Here is a 26,476-nt window from a genome sequence, read left to right on the forward strand (position 1 = left end):
TTCTAAAATACAAAGGTATCAGTCAACAGGTTTTTATCCGTAGGTTGATATTTAAATATTGCAAATAGCCTTTTCTACGTCTTGTTCAAGTCTGGTATCTTCTGAATCGGGTCCACTGCAGTATTATAAGAAGCAACTCTTAAAGTAATTTACTGTATTACTGTACATCCACTGCCAGCAAATATTAGGAGTCGTGTGCTACAGTGGGAATTTTTTTTTTTGGAATGTATTTATGCCAGCCCGAGGGATTTTATGACAGCAGCCTGATGGGAGGAATTGGAGTGGGTTATGGAGGGGGTGTGAAGGGTCCTGGGGGATGATGAGGGTTGTTTTACATCTAACTGCCTGGATGTAGAAATCTGATAGTGAGGACTGGATGGAAAATGCCTGCAAAGAAATGCAAAGTCCATCACTATTTACTAATATTCATATTAGAAAATAAATATTGTTTCATTTACTACTCTGAATAAGTGATGTAACTATTAAGTGAAAGTTCAGTCACTGTGCTCTGTCTTTGGTTCCCAGAGACTTGGAATTCAAGTCAAGGAAAATTGCAGTAAGCGCGTTATTGGGAATGGTGACCGTGAGAAACAGGATGATCCAACTGACAAAACAACTGATAACTTGACAACGACCATAGGAAGATCGATGATGAAGATGATGATTTCAGGTAATCTAAATTTTGGTCAACCTGATGAAGTGAATATTACAACAGATTAATACTGGATGAATGCTTGGAATATAGCTGTTACAACTTTTGGAACAGACATCTTTAAATTAAACAAATACAAATTGAATCTAGTGAGAAATGAAAGCAGCTTTACGCATACTGAAAAAATAAACAATAAAATTTTAGTTAGGGACTGTTTGTTATTCATGGGGGGGGGGGGTGTGAATATTTTTTTAAGCATTGGGGTGTTTTATATTTTGGCTTAGGGGAGGGGCTTACATATGTAAATTGTATATTTAAAGAAAACATGCCTTTCAAAATTCGGCAAAATGTATCATGGTCAAAAACTGTAAAAACAGTTTTACATCTTGGACATGTCAATGAACACTTCCGTCAGAGAAAAAAAAAAAAAGACCAAAAAAAAAAAAAAAACCCCAAAACATCTGCACTAACTAAGCAGCATGCACGACAAGAGTGAAAAAGCACTTTTTTTTTTAACTCCTAGATTTTGTCTTTAATTTTTAATTTCCAAACATCACAGGATCTGCTTTGTAAATCTATTAACTTTATGGTGGAGGGAGGGTCATGCATTTTCCACCAGTCACTTAGAGAGGCTCCAGGGGGAAAAAATTGTAACTTCAGAAAAGAACAAAGAAAAAGTCACACCCCAGCCAGTCCCTTTCTCTGGTAAGTAAAGAACAGCCCCTTACCGCACTCTGCATTACCTGTACAGCTGTTCAAGGCAATACAGAGACAGAGTGTAGTAACTACAATTTAAGTGAATGTCTGAGGTCCTATGTTAAATAATTGATGATAGCTTTTAGGCGTAAAAATTGTTTTATGAATAGCTTTTTAATACATACATTACCACTGTTCAACATATAACACATTTGTGCTAAGAGTCAGGAAACTTTGAAGGCATTTTTCTCAGTTTCAGTTCACACAGTTACTGTGGTTAGTCTTTATAGGGCAGAGTTTACCACTGCTGAGAACCTGGCCTTTAAACCACACACAAACATCCTGTTTTATTGGAGAAAAAATGGAAGAAGATAAACAGAGGGCTGGGTGCTGACAAGAAAAAAACACTTGCATCACATCTGTGTTTTTAATTTCACACTGTTGTTTTTTCTCGGACTTCAGAGAAAATGAATTGCAGCCTGCCGTTACCCGCTGAACAGACTAAACAGGGTGAATTCAGCTTACATAAAATGTGCAATCAAACAAATTCTTAAAGGTGCCAGAAAGAAAAAAAACATCTGAAATTCAGGCCAGACTTCCATTCTTCAGCCTTTTTGGGCAGCATGTGGATTTCCTGGTGCTCTGGCTTTGACACAAACTACCTTGATCACACTAATAATTACCAGATTGAAAAAAGAAAAAAATGGTGTTGCTGGGGGCAGATTTCCATCTCAAAACTGAGGTGTACCAATCCTGAGCTCACATTTTCTTTGTGTATGTTGGTTATATTATTTGTTGTCATAGCAACTCCTTTCACAGCTATATCAGTGACACCCAGCTTCATCTGTTGGTTAAACCAAGAAACCCACGGCTGTCATAATGATGTCAGTGAACTGTCCTCAGACAAACTGAAACGCTTGTTACTGGCCATGAACACAAGATAAAATTATCTTCCAGTCTCATCGTCACTGTGTTTACAAAGGCTTTGAGTCACTCTCATACCTTGAGCAACACACTCCCACACACACATTTTCTCCCCTAAAGAGAATCACAGACATCGCACTGCTTGGGCTGTTTAATGACACTGAGAGACTTCAGTATATTTTGATATCATCACACCTTGACTGCCACCCTGGTTTTTTCATCCCAATCAGCTGACTGAGCTCAGCTTCAGAGGCAAAATTCTCCTGCCAAGGTTTTAATGAGGACTGAATACACATCCCAGAATCCAATTACCCAAATTAGTTTTGATTTAGTCCAATTTTCCGCGTTAATTTTATGGCCCATGTAGGTCTCACTCTGAAACTCTCTCAGATCTTTTAACCCCTAACAACCTGGCAAAGCCATCCATGTCTTTATTAAGAGTTAAAACACAAGCCGGTTTTAACAGTGCCAGGCATTCATCTTTCATTTTTCATCTTTCATACCTGTTAAAACAACTTTGTTAGGTATGGTGCCTTCCTCACTTCTTGCCTAGCGTCCTAGATCTCCCTCGAGATGCACATGGAGTAAATTGACACACAAGGATCTATTAGATTATTAGGTTGGGACTAATTTGATAATTCAGCTCTGAGAATCCAGTTGTCATTGTTTTGAATTATAATAACCTTGGTGATCCTTTGACATTTCATTTAGCGTCGTCAGGTTGGTTTTGTGACCAAATACTTTGACAATCTTACGGACAAAAGTGAAGCCTCTAGAACAGCACCAGACTTTAAAGCCAATTTGACATCGTGGCAAAACGTGGAATTACAATTTCCGGGTCCTTCATGTGATGCTTCAGGGCCCAATCAGACTTCCTCCCATAGAGACGCACAATTAAATAATTTTATCCCTATTCAGGTTAGCAGAGGGCTAAACCAGAAGTTAGCCACTCAGCAACCGAAAGTCTCTAGTGTGCCTGCTCTATGGGCCCCACAATACTGAAGATCTGGGTAATTTCATATTATGGAAACAAGACTTTTTGGCTTCATGCACCACTGAGCAATCTGAACGACCAGGCCACCTCCAACACTGTATCCACTTCTCTTACACATTTCACGATCAAAATCTGTTTACAGGACTTTGGGAGTACTACAGCATTTGTAAAAAAAAAATAATAATAATAATAAAAAAATAAATAAAAGTTGCCATTTGTGGTTCCAGTGGCAGCTACGTCAAGTCTGAAAAATTGCTTCAGATGTCACTGAAAACTACAAAATTGAAAATAGAAAATTTAATAAAATAAAATCTGGGGTGTGAAGTTACAAAAGAAGAGTTTACCAAACCTCTGTAGCCCACTCCTCATTTACGCTAAAGGTTAGCAGCAAGCTACATTAGCCACCAGTAGCAAAATGTACCTGAATCTCTAAGCATACTGTCGTCTGTTTAGTTGAATTGTGGGTAATATATGTGCCTGGTTTTAAAAGAAGAATGCATGGAATAGAAGAGATGTCTCTGGTTCTGCTGCATTGATTTTGATTAGTTTTTTTGCCATCCATCATAAATCTGACAGTTACAGGAATGTAATGCCAGATGAGTCAAATAGTCTTCACACCAAAAACACACCAAGCAGCGGCAAAGTGAAGCTCGCCACATTAAGCACATCTTTCTGCAGGTGGGAAGTGTGTACATGTGTTTTAGGTGTGAAGAATTCTTTTGTAACATAGGTCCCAGGACTCTGCTCACTGATTGGCTGCATGTATTCTCTGGTCACAATTTCCTGTTAAAAGTTAAACTATCTGCAAGTTTTAGTTTGTCTGCCTTTGTCGCAGAATATAATGCCTGTAGCTCACCAGCGCCACACTTCAGCACTGCTTGGTGTGTTTTCAGCAGTTAACTCTCTCTTAAAAACTTAAACTTCACCACATGTATGATACACCACTTGTGGTTTAGTTATATATATATTTTTTTAATCTATTCAATACACCAACATTACACATATTTCAAATCTGAAGGGTTGAAACATGATTGGAATAATTTGTAAAACTTTCCTTGAGCAATTTGTTCCATTGGACTGAATCAGCGGCATCTTGGGATACAATATCTAGTTATTATCATACAGCCAAGGCATGTTTAGAGGCTTCTGTTGATGATATTCCACAGTAAAGTGATGCTATTCTCAGTTACAGTCATTGGTCGGCTGCAATGATGATGCATTGATGCTGAGATGTGGAAAACCTGGAAATGCTGACCAATTAGAGCGTCTCAGACAGAGGGTGAATACAGGTCCAGCACTGATGGTGTTTTGGACCATATAAGCATGTAAAGATGTTCTAGTAGAAACCAAAATTACAAGTATGAACTTAGAAATGAGCGTAATAGGTCTTCTTTCACACAAGCCAAAACTGCTGAGAACCAGTGACCCAGGGAAGCAGTGCATAGTGAGCGCTAGACAAAAAAAAGGCTTCATTAATGCAGTAGGACTACATACTATTTCCCATCTATAATTGGTGCCTGATATTTTAAAAAAAAAAGTTTCTAGTTTATTCTAGCTCTCTGTTTGTCTGTTGTGCACACACACACACACACACACACACAGTAAACACACAGTACAAGGGAAAGCTCTTTATTTCTCTCTGCTCAGACTTTGACCAACAAAACAAAACTCAAACGTCTGAGACAGCAGCAAACAGTCCAGCATCTTTCAGCGCAATGCCAGTTAAAACCACTGATGAGAAAATGTATTACATCATACAAATAAAAACAGGATTTTTTTTTCAAACTATTCCAACTCTGCATTTAACCCAAACAGAGAGCGAAGCGTGTCCTGCCCCGGTTCTCTCTCTGTCTCTCCTCTGCTGCTGAAAGCTAAAAGGTGTGAGTCATTTGACACAGTCTAAAGAAGTCTCTTGCTTGCTCCACAGCTGTCAATCACTGTTCCCTCAGCCAACAACACAGCTTGCAGTCGCTGTGGCTTGGGTTGGGAGTAGGGTTGGGTGGTAGGGGGGGCAGGATGTCGTCGGGGCAGGCAGTGCGGGATTGGTTGCTCGGCTTAAACTGCGTGAGATGTGATTGAGGGAAGGAAGGGTGGAGGTATCATGTTTGAGTGCCACAAAAGCAAAACCACAAATAAATAAACAGATTTAGTTCAGAGTAGAGTTTATATTGGTTTTAGTGTTACTTTTTATTAGGATTATATCACTTGGCTGAACTTTGTCTGATGACAAAGAGCAACAGTTCAACTCACAGCTGTGAAAACAACAGGAATACTGAAATGTTTGCTAGGAGTGTGTGCTGCCAGTGAATGACTCTAACATGATATGAACTTGTGTGGCCTGCAGGTACACTTCTGTACGTGCCGTCTGTGTGTGTGTGTGTGTGTGTGTGTGTGTGTGTGTGTGTGTGTGTGTGTGTGTGTGTGTGTGCGTGTGTGTGTGTGTGTTGGCGTGTGTGTGTGTGTATTTTGACCTTTAAATCTGTCTCTGTGTGTGCATGTCCTGTGTGAGGTTAGCTTTTCTGACTGTTTGCTAGCCACTGTGAAGGCATGCAAACTTACATCAGTCGTGTGTGTGTGTGTTAGTATGTGTGTGTGTGGATGCTGGTGTGTGTCTATCTGTAGGCCCTGCTGTGCCGTGGGTACGGCAACATGATTGCGTCCACGCTACCTTCGCTGTCCGAGCTGCTGTCAGAGTCGCTGCTGCCGGAATAAACCCAGAGTCCTGGTAAAACGCCAACGCACACAGCTGCCGACGGCAGGTGTAACATGCCTTGACCGGAGCTCAGGGGAGCCGAGGGAGTCTTCGCCGTCAGGCCGGGGACTGTTTGTTGATCTTCAGCTCCCCCTGCTCCTCCTCCTGCTCCATCCTCCTGTTCTGAACAGCACAACATACTGTCAGATTCAGAGCGTGTACATGCAGACATCCTCGTCTACAGCTCTTTTTGAAAAGGTCAGAGATTAAAATTTGGAGAGAAACTGTGAATTACATAACCAAGGACCTTAAAAATGAAATACACTGCAAACATTTTGTTTACTAACTGTGTTAATAGGCTATTTTCAGTGCTTGCGCCTGTATAATTTATTCTGATGAATTCCAAATTTCTGTGAAAGCATTTGCATGCAGGTAATAAGCACTAAGAAGTGGCTGTACTCTGGAAATAAGACTGTCTAAAAAGCTATCTTGTGGAAAGTTTAAACCTAGAATACAAGATGAATGGCATTAATAAGTTGCGAGGAGAGAAAATCAGCTGTTAGTGAGCAATTCCACCGACTTCAAAAGCCTAATTGGAGACATGCACATGAACTTGTAGACCTGGGGCCAGATGCATAAACGTGTATGTACAAAAACAACGTGTATGCCTTTTCCTACCCATAAACTGGTATTTATAAAGGAAGAATGTGCAGTGGGAATGTGTGCGCCCCACACAATCACAGGGTTTCAGCTCAGATAACTGTGGGTGATATGACAACAAGGTTAAATAGTTCAGAGGCAGAAAGCAATGTTTTTGAGGTTGTTTGCAAACTTCACTAATAGTTTTATTATGTTTGCAGCTTACACGACATTCTGTAAAATGTCAATCAAAGGCACATTTACAAAGTTAATCTTAAATTATTTATGAGTGACATATTCCAGCATTATTTTTACGTGCATTCATCTCCCTGTTAATAACTGTTTTTGGTCCTATGGAACATTTTGTAAATTTCCATATGAGCACTATAAACGAATCTCTGATTATTCCTCTGATATTTCATGACAATGATGATCAAGATTTTACCACAATGATGGGTTGCAGAAATGTGATAAATTAGTGTTCACGACACTACAAATATCCACAGCTGTGCTTAATTACAGCCGTATCGCTGGAGAACCTTGCCGATGCAACATAGTCAGTAAAATTGCTCTTTCTTTACTGTTTCTCATTGAGAGGTCTAATGAGCAGTGGAAGGGTACAAGTAAAGATATGCAAATAGTTATTTAGGGGCATTTCTACATCCATTTATGGTGAAGTGTGGCTGCGTAAAAGAGGCTCGTCCCTGTGCACCCAGTGCCACAATGATCGACAATAATAGAACAGAATCAGGCATATGCACAGCTTTGTAAATCTGATGAAAAGAATGTGTATGCATATTTCTGCCTCTGTGGGTACAGACAGTTTTAATCGTGGATCTACACAAAGTTTTATGCATCTGGCCTCTGGTAGTTTAAAGCTTAAATTTTCAATATTCTTTTTGCTGCCAATGATTGAAATTATTTTTGTTATGCAAAAGGGGTTGCTTGTAGTGACAAACCCACAGAGAATTTTCATGCTACTCTGCAGTTCCCTTCAGCTCTGGGGACCACTTTAATGTCTTTCATCCCACTGTTTTGGTTTTACGACACACAACTTTAGTGGGTTTTCATTGAAAAAAACTATTTAGAGCCTTACGTTACACCACATCAGTGGCAGTCACAATCTTTCTATTAGCATGCTCAGTGCAGGTGACGGCATCACAGATCATATTTTCAGTAAGACCTTCAACACACTGCGGGTCTCCTCATAAATCTGCCCGGAGATGCACTTCACTCTGCCACAGCAGACAGAGGGCCTGGTTATTCCCTGGATGTTATCACAGAGAACTTTTTGTGACACTTGATCTGTTTAATAGACCACTTCTTCATTTAGGCTCATCTTATTTTGAAATAATTTAATATTATGTGTTTGGAATGCAAAGAGGGTCACAGTGTTTATGTGTTTTGTCGCTGTTTAAATGTAGGCAAATATATGGCTATTTAAAACATATGTCCGGCAGCTGTATATAGCTGGAATTCTGAAATATTAACCTTCATGATGGCCATCAAAAAAAAAAAAAAAAGATATGTGCCATGGAAACAGGAAGACTGCTTGCTAACATGCTTACAATTAGCTAAAATAATTATTTTGTTGTTTGAAATTGCTCTGTTGCTCCCGAGTGGCAAAAACAAAATCAGTTAATGAAGCTTTAAATACTTGCCTTTTTACTGCAAATTGAAAATAAGTACAGAATTGGTGTTACAACAATTGTTGTTACTTAGTTATCAGTGAAATATAAAATGTGTCACACAGAAGAAACATTTTTGAAACAAAAGAGGAAACAGCTCTAGATAGTCCTCATTTGCTTATAAGCAAACAGACACATCACCTTCGCCGACACGTAGCTGCACCATGTAATAACTACCATTCCTCATTACAACAGCCCTGTGGGATCTACTGTATGCTGTTAAGACCACACACATGGATCAAGGTTTGAACCAAAGCGATCAGCATTTAAATTCATGAAAATGGGCTCTGAGGTTTGACGATGAATCCTTAACACAGCCTTAGTGGTAGTACTGAGTAATGAGCTCAAGTGAGAAACAAGGTCAAGCCAGCCCCAGGCTTCCTGTAGACTCAGGTTTAGGTTGGCCTTTGTGCCAGTTTCTCAGGTTTCCATTAAGAGGCAGACCACTTCTACTATACAAAGAAGGTCAGTCATCCTTTCCAATAATAAAAGTGATTCCAGCTCTGCATGTAAAAGAAAAATGAACACTCCATGTATGTAATCTATGCATCATTCAATCACGAGCAGTGAGCTGTATAAGAGACTGTGTTTCACTGGTCTGATAGTTCTATCACTCAGCTATTCCAGGAATTGCCAAAGAAGTGAACAACTCAATTTCTGTCCACTTCAGACAGACATTCCTCCTTCTAGGCCTCAGGCTGCAGCCCACCTGTGTGTGTGTCTCCATTTCCTGTCGTTGCTGTTGTTGTGATATCCACCTTCTGTTTCTTACTGCTGTCTGACGACTGGGAGGAGCTGGGTAAGAAAAAGAGATTTTGAAGATTTAAAGCTGCTAAAATTACATGTCCATACCAACATGGGTCAAATGCGTGCAACATGAACACGGTCATTCGCAGAGACAAACCCACAGAGAAGTATCACCCCACTCTGCAGTTCCCCTCAGCTCTATTAGGCATTTTTACAGCTTTCAGCTCATTGTTTTGGTTTTGTGACACACAGCTTTACTTAAGCATTGAGGTTCAGTCTTGACCCATAGACTGACAGCTCAAGGTTCACTTACTTTGCTATTCTTCAAGCTTTCAGCAGGTGGATCTGCGTGTCATCTACTGCTGAAAGGTCCAGGAATATCTGAGTAAGTCAACCTTGAGTTTACAATTTTTATTACTCAATTTACTCTCATCAGTTACATTTTTGGCCACAACAGGAGATGATATGTGCTACAAAAAACTCAGAGCCACACAACCTGCCTGACCTCAACTTAGTGATGAGCTGGTGACGATAGTATGCTCTTCTCCTGGCAAAGTAACTGTTGTGTCACTCATGGTCTCATAAAAAGTACATTTATCAAATTCAGTGCCCAGAGGTTCATCAGATGGACATCAGTGATAATGTTGCTCTGTGTCTGCTGAATGTATAAATAGGCAACTGCTTGCTAACAAGTTCCATATTACCCTTATAAACTAAGTGTTGTATTTACAGCTTGTTCTGATGCCCCCAAGCCAAAACAAAATCTGCTAATGCTGGCTTTAATTATCTGTGTTCTTACCTGCGCCTCTTCACAGCTCCAGCCAATAAATGGGCCTGAGACAGGTGGCTGGTCCTTTGCTCCGCCCCCGAATGTTTGGGTGCCACCTTCTTTTCGGGCTCTCTGCGGCTTTCAGTGGACGCTTGCTTCACTAGAGCGCTGTGACCGTACAGAGTTAAGGTGAATAAACCATAATGGAGCCTTGGAGAGGGAACAAAGAGTGCTGCTCAGGGGCAGGCAGAAAGACACAACCTATTCACAGCAGTCCATTCAACAAGTTACATCCATCGTGCCCTCAGGGGGACCCATTACATCTCTCCATCAGCGTGCTGGAAAAAGTGACACAGTTCCTAGAGGCTAAAAAAGCACTCATGCAGAGAAGCAGAGAGCGGTGACACAGATATAGAGCCTAAAACAAGATCAGGAGATGGACAGAGCTCAAGAGACATAAAACCGGGTCGAGATGCAGAGACAGAGGAAAATGAACTGAGAAACACAAAGACAAAGCACACAAGGTGCAAGACAAAAGAGACAGATGGATGGGACACAGCAGACACAAAGTGTAGCATCATGTATAAATGAGGTACATACAGTCAGTCGGGTTTTCACTGCATTAACTAAGGTCTGCTCCTGTGTGTGTGTGCGTGTACTTTGTGTTCACAGCAACTGCTTTAAAACGGTCACCGTAGTTACCAGCCTATGATACAGTTTCCACGACAACCCATTCTCTTCTTCATCTGCAGACAAACCTGTCTGTCAGAAACCAGTCTGTCTGCAAAGACAAAGAGAGAATGACGGAGAGGAACAGATGAAAAAGCACAGAGAGCAACCACCAACGAGCAAAACTACTGGACGTGTATTCAAATGTGCGTTAATGTCATGCAGTGAAATATTTACACTGTGACGTAACAAACAGAACCTATGGATTACAGGAGCTCTGTTTATGAATGAAGCGGTCTGTCATAAATACATACATACAATATTCTGATGCTTCTCTCATGGGCTAAAAGTTGAGGTTATGTAATCCAGCATTATGATGCACATGGAATTTAGCAAACAAAAAAGGCTGGTTCTGGACCTCTGACCTGCTGCCCACATCTAAGATTTGTTCAGTGACTGCACCCACTCATAGCTGCTTTCTCCAGTTGGAGAAACTGTCAGCCAATCAGATCTTAGTAGGCAAGATTAAGAATGGAAATACCATCTTCCTACAAACCAAGTTAGGAAAGGTGGACCGATAAATGAGCCAGGCCGATACACTGGCTGATATTAGCTTATTGCAGATATATCCAATTGTTGCCAGGATTGATGTTAGCTATTATATAACGTGTAGTTGTCTGGCAAGTGAAAATATTAACGATCAAAACGCCTGGTAGGAAATATTCCAAATAAATTAATAAATTCATTAACAGCATATTAAATAACCTAACATTGTGTGACCTACAAGATATGCTCCCTAGACAATTTAAATATAACCTTATATTATGCAGAGTGGATTTTGGGATATTAATTACCCACTGATATATTTATCCACCAAAGCCATATCCACAGTGCTCACAGTCCTCCTTGTGCACCCGGGCCACACTGCCAGCGTAAGCAGCATTGCTCAGGTGCAGCTGCAGCTGAGCTAGAGAGTCTCAGCTATTTTTACCATGTGACACACGACTTTAAGCAAAAATAGACCATGAAAATAATCTTTTGATCATCATATTGACATTGCACCATCTTTCATTACACTTTCAATTACTATATCTGTCACATGCATTAAAAAATATATGTATTTTTAACTCAACAATACCTGTTTCCATTACACAATAAACGTTTTCTGACGTTTTCCTTAATTTGTTAACAGAAGGCTTTTTATTGTGAAATTCTTTCATGACTGTGTTGTTCATAATGCAGTGGTGTGCATGGCTCCATAAATGAGTGGAGGCCTCGCTTTTACTTGCAGAAATACAGTATTTAAACTTGCAGGCAGCTCTGCAGCGGCCGTGCTACAGCAACGCTGTCTTTGTGAATACTGCACACGTGTGAGCCGTAGCAGCTCAGAAAGGGCAGCCGTCAAGCACTGCTCAAGCAGGTAGTGGAACCTGGGCCTTGCATACATGGTGTAGTTAGGTGATGGCATTACCCATCCTTTTCTCCAAGGAGACCTTTAAACATACCACAGCTCTTCTCATAAAACAGACCGGAGTTACGCTTCAGTACGCCATGGCAAGCTAGACGGTGAATAGCAGGCTTTGTTATTTACGGTGATGCTTAGCACACCAAGTCCTTTTTCTCCTTTGCCTCTGCTACTAAACCTGTGATTAGTCACCCTCTTCAACAGACCACTTCTTCATTTAGCTTTTTTTCAAGTTATTTCATTTGAAGTGTTTTATTGCCATTTAAATGTAGGCCATTAGATGGCTATATAAAGCAGATGTCCGGTACTTGTTCTTTATGGCCAGAATTTTGGAATATTAACGGTCATACTGAACATCGGAAAAAAAAAACAAAAAAGGCTAGCGTAAACCCTGACCACTGTATGTGTCAGCTGCCAAGTACTAAGTGCCAAATTAAATGTGAAGTCATATTTCTTCGATCAATGTGAGAAATGCATAGTTAGCTGCTCATAGCAAGTGTTAAAGATGTCTGCAAGATGGATATGTCACTGATTGACTGGAGTAAAACCAAACAAAATAATGCCCCTCCCAACACAAAATCAGTGCAACATGAACACAACGTCAGGCTGAATGCATGAAGTGAAACTAGAAGAAATTTCAGCCTAATTATTAAGCTAGAAGAAGAAGAAGAAGAAAATCTCTTGTAAATCATAAAGTCTGCTTGTAATAAGTTTGTCCTTCAGATAAAGCTGAAGGACAAACGTGTTGACAGACCAATTTGTGTACAGCACACTGCTGGTACCTCACATGAGGATGAACACGTGTAGAAGGTGTGTGTGTAATGCAGTCCCAGCAGAAGCTCGAGCTGTGCCTGCCTCTGCCAACACACACAAAGCTGCTTATCATTTATGCAGCGAGAGACTTCCATATTAGCAGCATGGATGTCCTTCAACTGTTGAAAACAGCATGAGGTGCACAAAACTACCTGAAAACAGCTTCACTGCTTAGCTAAGGGTGATATAGGAACACTTACTGAGAAACTCTACACAACATAGAACACTAAATGGAGAAAACTATTGCTCTGCTGAAACATCACAGTGACACTCATCACTATGGGCAGTTAGTTTAGAGGCAGTGTGCAGGACACCTGGCACTCATCGTGTTCCTTTTCCTACCGATACATTCAACAAACATTCACACTGGCAGATTCAAGAGGCAGCTCACACTGTGTTGCTACACAAGTGCTAAAATGACGCATTGATTCTTCAATTATCTGACTGATATTCACCAATTAAAGCTGTAGGTGGTAACTTTTATAAAAATAACTTTTTGTCATATTTGCTGAAACTGCCACTGTATCCACACAGTATTGCATGAGAAAAAATAGTCCTCTGCCCATCCTATTGCCTTGTAGCATTTCTAAATAATTCTCATTGCCACACTTGGAACAAAAACAGCCGATCTGAGCCAAGGATTCTCCAACACAGCTGTCAATCATGTCAATCGCTGCTCGTAAACGAAATGTCGAGAGCAGTTGAGCCAAAATTTCACCGGCCAGAGCAAACTCTCAATTTACAGCTAAACAGTACACTAAAATATGTTTCTGAAAACATTTGAGGTGAGAAACAGGCAATGCAGTAACAGAATATATTTAATCAGTGCTGCATAGTTTCACAGTTTGACCGCAGTTCATGAGCAGTGACTGACAGCTGCGTTAGATACCCCTCAGCTCTGAGTGGATGTTTTCTGTGAGCCCAGATGAATTCTAGCAAATGTCATTCGAAGCACTATAAGTGGGAGGAGGAACACAATTTCTTTTATAGACTGTTTTATGTCCTTTTGTGTGGCTGACTTGACAGTTTCAGTAAATGTGACAAAAGGGTTTTTGTAAACGTAAACAACTGTATCTTTAACAGTTTATGTTGTTTAGTGTGTACGATACTAAAGATTAGTTTGTTATACAGTAACTTTACAAATCTTAAAATAAGATTCGTTTGCCTTTGGTTCATTTTTCAACAAAATGAGTACTATAGGTCTTTCTGCAGGGCGATGGTAACTTCGTCTTTGTTTCCATCTTAATACTTATAATAAATAAAACTGGTCATGGCAAGTCCACAGGAACAGAGCTGGGCTTTAAAGTCAAACTGGCACCTTGGTCAAACCATGCAGTTACAACTCCCAAGTCAGTGAAATGATGCCAAGGGGGACCAAAACGACTCTTTCCCCATATACTTAGATTGGGAGGGGGACGTCTGTAAATCAGTGGATACATTTTATTGAGCGTCACAATCCCCACAACATTACTCATTTCATTATCATGATTTGATCCATCCGATAACATTTGGACAGTCTAAAATGGCCGCACGATTAAATAATTCTATTCCCATTAAAGTTAGCAGAGCGCTCAACCGCAAGTCAGTTGCTTAGCCTGCAGAAGTCTCTATTGGTCTTGCTCTACGGGCCCAACGATGCGAGAGTCAAACTACTTTGGTTACACGTGCCACTGATCAAAGTCCATAGAAAAGAATGTGGCCCTGCTTCCAGTGTTGTATCCAGGTCTCTTTACACATCAATGAGAGAAAACACAAAAGAGGAGAGTAGTTCACTGCATCTCATCTGTTCTTTGATTCATTATATTGTGTCTTAGCAGGCCCAGGTGTAAAACAAAGGCCAACATCTATCTTAGTGTATGAGGACAGTTTGGCACATTCCAAGTGCAATCATACTCTATGACTTCTATCAACCTCTGTTAACAGGAAGTAGTAACTGTATCAACACCAACGCATCCTGGCACAGCTGATCACTCCCACTCTTACATGTGACTGACACAAACAAAGTCACATTTTCACAACAGATATGAGTGAGCCGGCCAAATAAAGCAAACAGGAGAGTCTAAAGACAACTGTGCCACAATACAAACACTAATAATAACACTGCTTTTTTAGCTTAAGTATAAAAGACTGTGGATGTTTCAGTGGGCAGACAGAATTTCTGTTTCAATAAAGTGTACAGGCTGGAAAGTGTGATTTGAACCCAAAAATCTCTGCACCCAGAAAAGTAATATTATGGTTATTTTTTGCTACTGGGCAGTGTGAATGATGCCTTTGCATTAAGCGGTTGACTTTAGCATCAGATATAAGGTGTGCACTAGGTTTAGGAAAGCTTTGCATTATGTATTTAATGAATGTCATTGAAGGCATGCATCTTGTTTAGAAACTTACTCTTTGTTTGTGTTGGTCTGGAGGCCGTTTGAGTGTTTTCAGGTTGAACTAACACTAGTTAAAATAGTGATAAATGCAAACATTCAAAAACCGAACAGATTGTGATTGTCTGCATGCATCTGAGTGAAGTACAACAATACTAGTCTCCAATTCTCATTGCATAAACAACAAAATAAACTGGACTGCTGTGACTTCAACTACGTGTCAGTGCTTATTTTAAACCTGCAAAATCTGTTATTGACCTCTTAAATGGGGGATAACAGACTAATATATTAAGGCAAATAATCACAGTTTGATACTGGCTTATTAAATGTTTCTTATGTAAACCAAGGTGCGATAAAAAAAAGGATATTCTGTATTCCAGTAGTTCCTGCTTCTCTTCATCTCTGCGTTGCTTCTCCACCAGGCACTGTTGCCGGGAGACCTCGTCCAGGAAGCTGGTCTCATCCTCGTCCAATCCCCTTACCATATTCCCTGTCACCATGGAAACAAACATGCTCTCAACACATGGCAGTAGAGTGACTGCATTTTTCAGTAAACAAACCTTAAGAGTCAGAATCCACACACAGATGACCTTCATGTGAAAAGAGAAGCCTGATATCTAACTGACCTTCACGGAAAAAGACAATAAGGCGTGTGTACTTCTAAGACATGTTTGGAATTTACTGTTGATTTTAAACACTGACAATCTTTTTTAAACATACTAAAAACTGTTATTGTACTGTGAATGCTTGAATTGATTTTTTTCCCAATCTGATCTCTTTATTAAAATCTGTAAAATAATGAGCATAATCATCATCATTGCAGAAAAATGCACCTGTGTCATTATACATAACAATAATGGGTTCTTAACACTGATGCATCCATGTGTAAATAATATTTCAGTATTTTAGCTGGCAGCAGTGAAGCTAATTAAACTATTCAAAAAGTGCACTGTAGAGTTTTCCTTTACATACACAAAAGTTGGACTTGGTAAATGGACGTTCATTTGTATAGTGTCTTTCTAGTCTTCTGACCACTCAAAGCATTTTAACACTACATATTCACCTATCCATACACACATTCATGCACTGGTGGCCGAGGCTACCATACAAAGTGCCACCTGCCACTAGGGGTGGGCGATATGTCCCCAAAATGATATCACAATATTTCAGGGTACTTTTGTGATAATGATATTCTTATGACAAATTAGTCACAAAAAGTCAATAAAAGACTAAAATAATCTCTCATGTCTTAAGCTGGTAAACAACAACAGTAACTCAGAGTTAGATCCAGATTCTGTATACAATATTTATAGCACAACAAAATAAAATCTACCACAAATTACACATTTAAACAGCTCCTAAATACAAAAAATGTCCCCTGGGATCTACATATATAAATCTACAGAGGATTTCCTTCTCTTTTAGCAAAATCCTAAATGATTGAATTGTTTTGTTTTTTTCCACCTAGACCTTTATGATCCGCCATTTCTCCTCTAACTGTTTTGCCCTCTTTTGTCGAGTATGATAAAATCACCAGACAACACCGACTTACATGTGACGGGAGAGACGCTGTGCTGCTGCCAGAGGAGTCGCTGAATAAGTTCCCTCCGCAGGGAGGGTAACTCACGGTAATTTGTTAAAAGAGTCTGAGAACACCAATGCTGTTCATAAAACATTCAGGATGCCCATAATTTCACTTTCAGCCATACTTGTTGTTGCCATGGGTAACAGTATGACGTCAATATGTCAGCAAGTCAACATATCGCAAGTATCACGATAAGAATTTTTCATATCATATTAAAAATTATACCAGTATTATCGTGAACGAGATGATATGGCTCACCCCTACCCGCTACTCAGTTAAATATTAACACACACTCACACAGTGTGGGGTTCAGTATCGTGCCCAAGAATACTTTAACATATGGACTGGAGGGGCTGGGGATTAAATCACTGATCTTCCAATCAGTGAACAACCCGCTCTACCTCCTGAGCCACAGCCATTATGTTTACATTCAGTGTTGCTGTATACATTTGTTGACCTTTTGCTTTTTTGTAATAGCTCATCTAACCTTTTTGGTCTTGAAATTATTTAGATAAAACCATTTTAGAAGTTCAGAGGGGAAATATCTTTTCGGTGGAAATGCTACATCTGACAGACATCTAAAATGTGACAGGGGGCCCAACCGCACACTGCTTTACTCAGGTGTCACAAGCCAAAAGGCTGGGAACCACTAGTTTAATCTTTACCACTGTGTTGTATTTTAAAGGCTTTACGTGATTTTTTTTTTATAAAATTCTAACAAAGGTACTTAGTTACTTTCCACTACAGACCTCTTTCTTTGGACGCTCCCAGCCTGATAAATGGCTTCATCTGTCAATCACCACATCCCCAGTTGTAATGCAGGTTTTCTGTCAAAAGTCTCAAGCCTCATCTGTTGATGTCATCATGGTACTTTTTGCCAGACTTCAGAGAGCTACCTCAAGGGCCACAGAAGACATTTTACAGCTGTTTTTGCAGCTTAGGAACCATCATGAATAAACTGATCTTGATGTACGACATTGGTGGAGTGCCCGTTTAACTGTGATAAACTATGCCTTTTGTACATAGTTGCACATAATTACTGACTCATTGTCTTGGTGGAGTAGCAGTGGAAAAGTGTTGATTTAAACCTAGATAACAAATTGAGGTAAAAGTCCTTCTAACAGATACAGCAAAGAAAACAGAGACAAAGACTCACTGAATTTAAATTGCTCCTCATATTCCTCTTGTTTTTTGTCTTTCTGCTCCTGCAATCGCTCAAAGAGAGAACGTGGATCATACTCCTCCTCTGGGGCCTCTGAGGAGTACACAGACAAATATGTGGATGTAAGCATAGCTGTATGTGATGTAGAAGTTTGATGTGTTTTGAATCTGTGTGTAGGTGCATGTGTCCTTACGCTCTGGGTCTTCAGGTTTCCTGACTTTCTCCCATTCCTCCTGTCTCTTCTTCCTCTTCTCATCAAGCTCAGCTTCCGACACAAACTTCCTGCTGAGGTCGACGCCTGCTGTCTCGCCCCCTGCCATTTCAACTGACCTACACAGTGCACACAAACACTTTATAAGCGCATCACTCCAACAAAATTATGTTTTTAACTCAAGACTTGACACAGTCTATTTCTGTAGGGCCATAATGGACTACAAGTTGAAGAAGTCAATGACAGTGGCTTTCAGTGGTTTTTCCTCTGGGGACCCATGCTGAGAACTCATGGATTTATTGATTTATTATTTTCCTATGTACAAATAGGAGAAATCAATCTAATTAGAGATGCACTCAGCGATTTGGGAGAAAGCTTGATGACATCCGAATTTAACACTCACAAACACAAACACACAAACAAATACACATCTCCCATCATTGTTCCTTCAACAGCTTTGGTATTATCTCTATATAGAGATATGATATGATATTATTCATGCTTCATTGTAGTCTAGTCCCACGAGGCTTCATTGTAGTCTCATGGGTGAGGACGTGGAAGAGAAAGAATAGCCGGTGTTGCGCTGCTCATTCCAAACACTGATTGCTTGGCCTGTGGCACAGCCGCTTCCATTTTTTTTTGAGAACTGCTCATACAAACATGACTTTTGAGTTCTTCTTCTACCACTGCCAATACCAACATTTCCAGTAACAGAAAGGGGAAAGCAGATCCACTCCTGAAACACACACTCATGTTCAGAAACACTGGTGAAGTACACTTAACAGAATTATTCATTTCCAAACAGAGTTGGAAATTAACTTTTTTGTTCAACTGCCACTGTGGCTGGTGGGCTCTAAAATATACCAGCTACTCAATAGATTTAAATAGCAGAGGTATTTTGTCCAAACTGTACAAAAAGTAACATTAAACAGTCTGGAATCTCCAGCAATACACCCAGCAAGTGTTTGTTTGTTTACTGAGATCCTCATTAGCTTTAGCATTGCAGCAACGATTCTTTCTGGGGTCCATAGTGTGTGGGGAATAGACTGAATGAACGGTTCTCAAGATATGCAAAGGACACACAGACAGGCAGAGATTTCTTGCTTTATAGTTGAAAGTGTATTAGATTCAAATCACTATCTTCACCTTTCATACTCTGCTAAAGTCCCCTCAGCAAACCCTTTAAAACCACTGCTACTGACTGCTGCTCAAAACCACCTGAAGCTACAATTCAGTGATGCATCTGTTTAATAAATGCAACTCATAAAGTTTTAAAAATGCATGTGCAAAGCCCCTACAGAGAGGGCATTAATATGCTGCTACTGTATTTACCAAGGCATTATTTATTTCTCTGTGTGCCATAGAGGCTCTATAATGAATCAATTCATTAATAACATATAGTACTTCTAATAATAGTACAATTAGAGTACCAAACTAAGTTTATAAACTAGACTTGTCCTAACTGTTGGACTTTTCCACTGCAGTCTTTGTATTATTTTGTGTTGGATTTCTGTCACCTGAGTGTAAATACATTAGTTGAACAAAAGTCCCAAGTCCCTGAGATAAACACTCACAGATATATCACCATGTGTTGATATGCATGGTAATGTGTGGCGACATTTTCAACCTACATGCAAGTGAGTTGTGTGATGCTATTTTTTGTTTTATGACGTATGTGGTGTCACGCTGCCTGCATCAGTGAGGTCACCAGAAAGACAACATATGTAAACCCCAACATGGACAACAAGATGACAGCATCATGTGTAAGAGTTAGGACTGAAGTGAACTAAACCTGTACGGTTTTGGCTCTCCCTTGTGGCCATCTTTAATCATCACAAGGAATTTGAATTACAGTAATTTAAAGAACATTATTTTCAACGAAGACAGCTGAAGAAAATCATAAAGATCGCACACCTGATTTGCAACGAGGAGACGATCAAGTAACACACGATGTTTGCTTCGTGGACCAAAGCTTTTCGTTTGTATCGGCCCTGTTACTTCACTCAGCATAAAGGCGACGAATACAACGTTAGCCGCTAATGGCTAGCCCTTTAAAACAAAAGAAGCACCCAGCTTCTGATACCATAATCTCTTGTCAATACATCAATAAACCTGCAGTACAACAGTCTGACTCACTGGCCCTCTGTCGTTGTAGTTTAACGTTAGATGCTCGAGCGGTAAAGCTGTGGACACGCAGATGCCTTGTGTGCTGCAACCCCGGCTAGCATTAGCTTTATTAGCTATATATTACGTTGTTGTCACCGCTATCAGAGGCCGAACATCATGTCATGCTGGAGAAGCAACGCTATCAGCTGCACAGCCGAGCATACTTTAGTTTCAGCTCACTGCTGAGTCATGTCCTGTTGAATAATGTCTGTGCCAGTTAAACTTACCGAGCTCCGCTAGTTGGTATGATATTACCAGCTCCAAATCAATGACGTTTTGTGTCACAGTAAAAATACCCCGTCACAAATTTTGACGCGCGACTGTAGTTCCGAACTGCTCTTCGGCAGCAGGGCTGAGAGTCTTTCCTGAAATAAACTTAATGGCTGAAATTAAATGCAAATTTACAAACAAGGCAACAGTGCCTTCGAGTGGCAACATTAGAAACAGCTATAACCTACATGGGAAATCTAGATTCAAAACGCCTGAAATGTCCTACAAACAGAGTCGCCGTACGCTCACGATGAGTTACGCAAGGCCAAACGGCCAAGGCCTCCACTTCTCCCTCGTTAAAGGGGGTGATAGAGTTTGCAACCTCACGTGAGAGGATGAGACGAGCTATCCGTGTGGTCATGGAAAGTGAAAAACACCATGAGAGTGAACTGCAGAATCAGCGGTCAGGTAAACTCTGTTCCCCCATCTCCAACTTTGATGTCAGCACGTAACAGTGACGTTAAGTCGCTGTGTTAGCTTAAAGTAACGTTACATCTCTAACCTGTCTGTGAGTGTTGCTAACCGAGCTCACTGAATGAGTCTGTCTGTATCTTGCTTGTTTGTCAGTCACTTTCAGGCTGTCTTCTGTGATTTTGTGACTGGCAAATGTTACAGTGAAATACAGCTATTTATTACGTGTGATAAACGCTAACTGTTAATGGACAATCATGTTTATAACCGGCAGTTCTGAAAAATAACTGCGTTTTACTCGTTTTGTCTTTCTTTATCATATACTAACTCTATTAGTCCCATAGGGGGAATTCAACGTTGATTCAATTTGATCACTGTACCAGACTGTTAACAATATTATTAGTTATTTTAAATGCATGCTCTTTACTTTATGGTTGCCTTGTGCATCATATATTTTGCTCAGCCAGGGGCGGATCTAGAGTAGCCTAATATTCATGGGGTGGCAACAGGGTGTCACTGAGAGCTTAAAGGGGTGGCAGGAATAGCATATGCAAATTTAATCACGTTTATGTATATTTAGTTGTTGACTTAAAAATAATGAAATGATATTTTAACTCAAAAACATGACATTATTGTGGCACACCAGTAAAGCATTGAATAGAAATACCAAAAGGTGTCTTTAGACATAAATTAATTATTGACACCTTAAAAATGAATGTCCTCCCACGACTAACCTACATTATTAGTGCTCTCCCACTCCCCTTTGACAAAACCTACTTTAAAAGAATCAATTCATTGTTTTCTTCCTTTATCTGGAATGGAAAGAGAGCAAGAGTTAGTACTTCAAAATTGTTTCTTGACCGAGACAAAGGTGGACTGGGTCTTCCAAATTTGGAAAAATATTACTTTGCTATAAATTCAAGATATCCTTTAAAATGGGCATATAATTATAATACAGAATTAACAACTTGGGAGGACATAGAAATAAGAATTATGTCCGCAAACAAATCCAAAATATCTCTTGAATCAATGTGGTTCAACCCAAAACATCTGAAAAACATCGACAATCCTGTCATTAGATTTTCTTGTGAAATTGCAAAATATTTGCATAACTCATTAGATTTTGAGGGACACAACTCACCTAATAATCCATTGTGGCATAGTAGTCTTTTTACAGTGCAAGGTAAATCATTAGAAAATAAGGAATGGGAAAGAAGGGGAATTTCCTCATTGATAGATCCGTTTTCAGATGGTAACATGATGTCCTTTGAGCAATTGAAATTTAAGTTTGATCTGACAAGTAAAGATTTTTGGTTATACCTGAAAATCAGATCACAACTTACAAAATTTCTTGGGGAACGTACACAACTTCCTGAAATAACTAACTGTGAAAATAAATTAATAGCAATAATGAAAAAAAAAGTCATATAGGTAGCAAAATTTGTAAGATCATAAATGGTCTGAAAAATACTATGAACATCTCCCTAGAGAAAACCTGGGAGAAAGATCTAGATGAGAAAATAGATCCTGAAACATGGGCATCAATTTGGCAGAAATTACATAAAATATTGAACTCAGCACGAAATAAAACAATAAATTATAAGTTTAATAACAGGACGTATTATACTCCAAGAAAACTTAAACTTGAATGAATAAATTTATATAATAATGAAATGTGCTGGCACTGTAATAAAGAAAAAGGTTTATTTGTTCATATGATATGGCAATGCCCTAAACTGCAAATATTTTGGAAGAAAGTTATATCTGTCAACAATCATCAAGGAGAACATCCCATTAGATCCCAAACTATGCATTTTGAACTATATGGATGACAAAAACTGGCCACATTTTAAGAAAAAAAATTGTGTCTGTTGGCCTTATGAGTGCAAAACGAGTTATTGCTACTAACTGGAAGACTACTGATAATATTAATGCAAAATCTTGGATACAAACCTTTGAAACACTTCTAAGTTTAGAGCAAGCATCCAATTCTATATACACTTCCTCCTACAAAACTTGGAATCAAATTAACGTGGAAATTCACAACAATATCACCTGCCCCGACTAAAAAACATTATTTATGATGCGTGCTGGCATAATGGTACTTATATATGAAAAGTATGTGTAGGTGTGAGGTCTGTGTTATAATTATATGTATGTTTATGTCAAGGATTGTATCAAAGATCTGAATCTGGCGTCCACTCCAGGATACAAGCACAGCTGTATATGAACTCTTTTCATCATCTCAAAATGTTATCAGTTTTCTTTGTAATTGATCTGACTGTTGATCTACTATTGTGACTTATTTACTCCCTGAGCATCAAAAAGCAAATAAAATATTAAAAAAGAAAGAAATCAATTGTTCTTTTTCCAAATTCTAAGATTTCTTTCTTTCTTTCTTTCTTTTCTTTTTTTTCGAATGACACACAACATGGATGTCTGAACATTAGCCCATTACTTAGCCTAAAATGTTGCCAGACCATTACTGGTTAATAAGATTTTTTTTAACATGCTCTTTTTTAAATTAATCAAATTTCACAGTCCTGATAGATGGATAGCCAGATAGATAAGATAAACTTTATTGTCCCAAACAGGAAATTTGTTTTGGGCACATAGCACATAGTGCGACATAGCTGGATAGCAGATACAACCATCATGTACAGTCAAGACACACAGGCAAGACAAGCAAAAGGCCCAGAGAAAGACCACTCATAGTGTTAGGGGGTAATAGACAAATACTGTATTTACTACTTTTACATTTGAGAATATGAATTAAAAAAAATGTTAAATTAATAAGGAATAAGCTAAACTGTTGTTTTTTAATCATGGAGAACAAAAAGGGAACATTTTGCATTGCATCATTGACTATAATGATTTAATGAGTTTATGAGTGAATCTACAGACCCAGAATAAGTTAGAAAGATGCGTCAGGTTGTGATTCACATCACATTAATATCATTTTTGAACTTCCAAAGGGAGAAAATCATATATGTTACATATCAATTCCAATATGATACTGTGCAGGGGACAGCAACAATGTTGTTCTTACTTTGTGGTTATCTATTTTCGTGCCAAAAAAACAAATCTTGCCAACTAGAAAGCCCCAAGGATCAAGGAGAGATGCTACTCCACTCCTAAATGATATATGACTTCTGGATGGAACACCATCAAAAACTACAGAAAATTCTCTTGGAGTTATAGGAACATTATACCTGGAGAGATGTGGTTAGAAGAAGGCCATTACAATCAATAACCAAGACACTAATACTTACCACCTTGGAGCTAGTTTTCAAGGAATAGGGATTTGTTCATAATACAATACCGCAATTGTTCCAAATGTAAAAATTGTGAGGTAAGAAGTAGCCTAATGTTTGTAGATTAATGCCAAAGCTAACAAAACCTGTTTGAGGAAATGAGAGAGTCTGATAAGGAGTGTATAACATAATAATTATTTAGACTACATAATAAGATAGACTACACAAGGTGGATGTAGGGTTTTTAATGTAATCTTCAGTAATCAAATGTATCTATGGAGTTTAAACCGCTACTACAATGAATTAAGAACTGTAGTGAGTTTGTGAGCAAAGCTGTCTTCCTAAACAAGGTTAGAGTAGTCAAGTATCTCCAGAGGAGACATGCAGAGGCTGCAGCAGCACAATAACAGAAAAATATACAGATAAATACAGAAAAGTAGAAAATAAATCATTTGAAGTAGGCTATATAAAATAAAAAGAACACAATAGAAATACAAATAGAAACCATGCAAGAGCAATTAAACTCAAGCATACATGGCAAGTAGTAAATCATTTTATAATTATTATTTAATAAGGAGATTGGCCACTTGCATAATAAAAGGCTGGTTTGGATTTTGGAATTAAGGCAATTATTGGCACAAGTAGTGGGAAGAGGATTTAAGAAGACTTTGGGTAAATACTTCTTTCAAATGTTGTGCCAATTTAGAACAGAACAATTTATAAAAATCTGCTGCACAGCCATCAGTTCCCAGAGATTTATTGTTTCCAATTGCTTTATTCAAATGAATTATTCTAATTTCATTGGAGAAAAGGACACAGCCGATTTGGTTCATTTCTTAACATTGGGAAGAGTTTCGGGGGAAAAAAACCTCAAATGCAGATTACTGACAGAATTTCCTCTTTTGGAAATTGCTGTAAAAGTTGGCACAGTATGCTGCTAATATGGGTAATCAATATTGCCACAATTTGTTTTTCGAATTATTGTATGGAGTTAGTTTTGGCTTGTTGCTTTTCTGCTCACATTCTTCCAGCCAAAGCTGCAGATCAGTGAAATTAACTTTGATTTGGACTCTCTGTGGGTTTAGGGGAAAAAATAAGTTTTTAATCTTCATAATCTCCCAATTATGACAGCACTCCCTTAAAGGTAAAGCTTAACATTAAACTAATGTATTAATATTTTCAGTGACTTCTGTATGCTGAAGAATTGAGCTATTGAATCACACACCCCATGTGACCTCCGATTTCTGATATCAATGGCAGTTAAAGGTGTGATTTCTAAATCTTAAACCCATATTTTCATGTACCCTAGGGGCCTTTTGTTATTTTGGGGTACTATGAATAATAGAATAATAAAAAAAATGGTAATCTCCGCCCCTGTCTTTTTTTTTTTTTGCATAACCACTGGTGTTTGTGTCCATGAACAGCTGCAGCTTGGGTGTGTTTATTCTCCTGATGTATGAGTTGAATACTGAAAAAAATTTGACCAATGGTTACTTAAAAAAATTGTGGCAACAAAGTGACACGTGATATAATTGAATAGATTTTAAGTTATACAATTTTGATTAAAAAGTATTGAATGCATTAACTAAACAAAAAAGTACCCTGGGTTGCGGGGCTTGGCGTGGGGGCTGGGTGCTGCCCGCGGGGGGTGTTCTGGTGCTGCACAGTGTGGGCCTGCCCGTTGGTGTGCGACCGCCGGTAGGGGGCGGGTCGGATGGGCTGGGGGTCCGGCTTGGGGTCTGTGGCGGTCTGGGGGGGTACTGGTGGGGTTGCGGGTTGGTCTGTGCTCCTGCGCGTCGGGGTTCGGGGGGGCTGGGTGGGGCCCGTCGTCCGTGCACCCTGGTGGCGCGCCTTGTCCTTCTGCTGGGGGCCAATTTGCTGCGGGCGGTGTGGCCCAGGTTGGGACCACTGCGGGGGCCCGACGCTGCAGTTGCCAGGGGGGCGGGGTTAGGTGGGGGCCCGTTGGGTTTCCTTGGGGCCTGCCTGGCCCGCTGTCCATGGGCGCTGGGGGCCTCGCGGCGCCGGGGTCTGGTTGGCGCCACCTCCTAGCCCCTCCCATCCATCCCTCCAGCCCTCGGGCCAGGCCTACACTGGCCTGGCCTCCTAAACCACATTTAGTTCACTCACCACACATTGCACAGTTTTAATGCACCACATACACTCACTCTTCGAGGTGCAGACCACGGATGGATTGGGGGGCTTCATAATGGGGCAGGCTATGGGACAGTGGTGTCCGGTAGCCCTCCATGCTGCCCCCCAGCCCATCCTTATCTGTTCTCCAATTTTAAAGCACCACA

General features: G+C 39.7%; 1 protein-coding gene and 1 long non-coding RNA gene across 5 annotated transcripts in view; one reads left to right on the top strand and one right to left on the bottom strand.

The window, feature by feature from the left end:
• Positions 1-4,879: 4,879 nt before the first annotated feature.
• psme3ip1 (proteasome activator subunit 3 interacting protein 1) lies at positions 4,880-20,950 on the bottom strand. 4 transcript variants are annotated; one of them, XM_078168232.1, is made up of 8 exons: positions 20,842-20,947; positions 18,061-18,197; positions 17,862-17,960; positions 15,488-15,610; positions 9,832-9,970; positions 8,995-9,080; positions 5,935-6,141; positions 4,880-5,326 (listed from the first exon to the last, which is right to left on the bottom strand). In XM_078168232.1, exons 1-8 carry the CDS (start codon positions 20,892-20,894, stop codon positions 5,322-5,324), a joined length of 849 nt encoding a protein of 282 aa, XP_078024358.1. In that variant the 5' UTR covers positions 20,895-20,947; the 3' UTR covers positions 4,880-5,321. The 4 variants fall into 4 exon arrangements, with proteins under 4 accessions (XP_078024358.1, XP_078024357.1, XP_078024359.1 ...); XM_078168231.1 differs by having other exon boundaries at positions 4,880-6,141; positions 20,842-20,950; XM_078168233.1 differs by lacking the exon at positions 20,842-20,947 and adding an exon at positions 20,472-20,603 and having other exon boundaries at positions 4,880-6,141.
• LOC144463543 (uncharacterized) overlaps positions 20,805-26,476 on the top strand; it is a 36,476-nt gene continuing 30,804 nt past the window's right edge. The window contains exon 1 of the long non-coding RNA XR_013491649.1: positions 20,805-20,922. This is a non-coding gene — a long non-coding RNA (uncharacterized LOC144463543). The remainder of the gene's footprint in view (positions 20,923-26,476) is intronic.

This window comes from Epinephelus lanceolatus, chromosome 5 (genome assembly GCF_041903045.1).
Source record: "Epinephelus lanceolatus isolate andai-2023 chromosome 5, ASM4190304v1, whole genome shotgun sequence".
Classification (NCBI taxonomy): domain Eukaryota; kingdom Metazoa; phylum Chordata; class Actinopteri; order Perciformes; family Serranidae; genus Epinephelus; species Epinephelus lanceolatus.

Coding starts and splice junctions, on each gene's coding strand:
- psme3ip1 (XM_078168231.1), bottom strand. CDS start 20,894: ATGGTGTTTTTCACTTTCCATGACCACACGGATAGCTCGTCTCATCCT. Junction 9,081..9,831: donor GGAGCTGTGAAGAGGCGCAG/GTAAGAACACAG, acceptor TTTCTTACCCAG/CTCCTCCCAGTCGTCAGACA. Junction 6,142..8,994: donor AAATGGAGACACACACACAG/GTGGGCTGCAGC, acceptor TGTGCTGTTCAG/AACAGGAGGATGGAGCAGGA.